Source organism: Halyomorpha halys, unplaced genomic scaffold (genome assembly GCF_000696795.3).
Source record: "Halyomorpha halys isolate HHAL.00 unplaced genomic scaffold, Hhal_1.1 Scaffold1048.1, whole genome shotgun sequence".
NCBI classification, from domain to species: Eukaryota; Metazoa; Arthropoda; class Insecta; order Hemiptera; family Pentatomidae; genus Halyomorpha; species Halyomorpha halys.
In genome coordinates this window covers 51,965-54,705 of record NW_027109781.1, presented here as the reverse complement: position 1 = coordinate 54,705, position 2,741 = coordinate 51,965, and the positions used below count along the sequence as shown (strand labels likewise).

Sequence of the window (2,741 nt, the reverse complement as noted above, 5' to 3'; positions counted from 1 at the left end):
ATAACTTTATTCTTGAATGCTAATGATATATATTTTTGAGGTTCTTGGGGCGCATTTAATAATAAAACAATATTGTGGAGATGTTTGCGATTTTCTGTCATTGTAATGGCTTACGATAAAAAAAAAAAGATTTTTCTATAAAAATTATTTTCCCAACTAATTATTAAACATTAAAATATAAAGAATACAAAGGTATTAATTATTTAAAAAACTCAGTCACAGTTCCTTCCTTTCTATTAATTTTATTATCTCTAACAAAAACCAATACATTATGCAATAATAGGAATATGTATATAATAATGGATATAAATGTCCTTTCATTGCCTGAAGGGCATTTTAAGGTAGGTTGTGGGATCCTATGTGCAACTATAAACTAACAGTTAAATTGTCACGGATACGATATTTATTTACAATGGTTCATTCATGAATAAGAGCCGTATCCATGGCAACTTTAGTTATTAGTTTTAGCTATAGCTAATTTTTTCCCATCTCTGACAGTGGAGCACTGTGGCGCTTACTCGCCGTCTGCGTTATCACGAGTGGGAAGAGACCTCTCTACTAGATCGAGTTACAGATCAATTGTAAGCAATATATCTATATATTAATTTTAATTTATTTTGTGTTTAATTAGAAAATTCTTTTAAAATAACAAAATAAATGTTTTATTTTTTCACTGCAGGATATGACTAAAATATATATAACAATATACATATATTTAGTTTAGGTAAATAGGCCTCCATCAAATTCTCCGAGCTCGTATAGAGTTAGTAAAGTATGCAAAGATTTCTAGCCTCTGAACTATGCGAAACACTCAATACCCACTACACAAACCCTACTACAATATAACCTCAATATTACTAGAGATTAGCTATAACTAAATTGCATTTATTTATCCTACTATTATGTAATATATGTATTAATGAACACTTTATACATAAATATATAGTGAAGATAGGATGTATCCTTCCTACACTAAAAATATTTTTACTTCACAACAAACGTTAATAAGTAGGAAACTATATTTAATTTCCAAATAAATATTTATATATATTCAAGAAGCTTTCCGGCATTCGTTAGTGAGCAAGCAAAATGGTTAGTTCCACATTTAGTGATTATGGTTAAACTAAACTTCTGACATAATCAAATTTCAAGATTATTCACTGAACGAAGCATCAACTAAACTTTATTCACAGTAATACGCACAGCATAATAATAAGTTATTACATACCCATGAATGATACAAATCTCGTATAATATCCAAAAGATACTCACCTGAAACATAAAAATAAACATTATTAGGAATTATATTTAGATACATAATGATAACAATAATATAAAACAGATAATAGTTTTAACATAAATCGTTTATTTAAGAATTTTTTTTTATTATTATAGTCATATACTTGAACACAAACAAAATTAAAATCCGCACCGCTACAACCCATGAAGGGTCAGGTGTTCAGTACTTTGTAAGGGAGTTTTACTAGACCAACGGTTGTGCAAGGAGATGATTTGGTCAGAATCACTCTCGACCGCCAGATTTTTAACCAATTAAGGAGGCTGGGTGGACCCCAGGAGGGCTTCAGAACCCACAGGAGTTGACACAAAGAAACAATTTTCTGCCCAGCTGGATTCGAACTCGGATTCTTGGAGTTAATAGCCACGCGCTTTACCCCATGACTACCGCCCTCCACAATTAATAAACACGTAAAATCCTCAATTAATAAACACGTAAAACTTTAATGGGCCAAAAAACAGTTTTGGATAAAAATAAGTTAATTGACTAAGGTTTGTACCCTTATATATAGCTTGTAAACATATATAAGCTTTGTAGTACTATGATATTACAAATGAGATATCCTTGAGTATAGCCGGAATGGCCGAAACGTTTGAGTTATAAGAAAATAAACACATTGACACTATATGGACATTTTTTATTCTAATTGATTTGTGAGTATATTTAGAATCAGCGTCTGAAGATGGAAGAACAGCCCGAAACTTGGGCAAGATTATTTTATTGATGTAGAATTGAAAAAATCAGAACAAATAATTGAATTTGACAATTTAATCGTTTTAAAAATATTTTTAAAAAACAGAAAATTACATTGATTACGAATAACATTTTACTCATTAAATTTACTTAAAATTTTTACTTAATTATGTCAACACTGATTCCCGACTTTCTCACAAATTAGGACGAAATCGGATGAGACATTTTCGAAATACACAGTATTTCCCGGTGGAATAAAAGTCAGTTATTTCACCCTAATTTTTTATTACTTTAATGACAACTTTAATGTATAATTACTAGTCGAAATTTATCAGTCTACCAAGTATAGGTAGGGAGGATACAAAATGACGGCTGTTTCGAAATGTTTAAAAAAAAATTATTTTTCATTCCAAGATTCATATTTTGAAAACTACCAACAACACTGGAAAATATAAAAGAACATCATTTAAAGAAGAGTAAATTTTCTAAAATATGAGCCCTAATAGAGCTGTTTACATTTAATAGTTCTTATGATATAGTTCTTTAAATTGCAATATTTCATGAAAAATCAGTAGTTAGCTAATTTATTGTGAGAAATCTATATCTCAGGAACTATGAGACGTACAGATGTCTATTAGCACTCAAATAAAACTATTTTAATGTGCTTAAAGTAGCTTATAACGTTTAACTTCGAAGGACTAGCAGTTTTCATAATATGATAAATTCACTGACTTATGATTTTTCAAATATA

At 29.4% G+C, this 2,741-nt stretch overlaps 1 protein-coding gene across 1 annotated transcript in view; it reads right to left on the bottom strand.

Moving 5' to 3' along the window:
- LOC136795892 (cytochrome c oxidase subunit 3-like) overlaps positions 1-2,741 on the bottom strand; it is a gene marked incomplete at its 3' end in the record, with an annotated part of 80,115 nt that overhangs the window by 76,172 nt on the left and 1,202 nt on the right. The window contains 1 exon segment of the mRNA XM_067047964.1: positions 2,062-2,139. Coding sequence (XP_066904065.1) covers positions 2,062-2,139 — 78 coding nt within the window.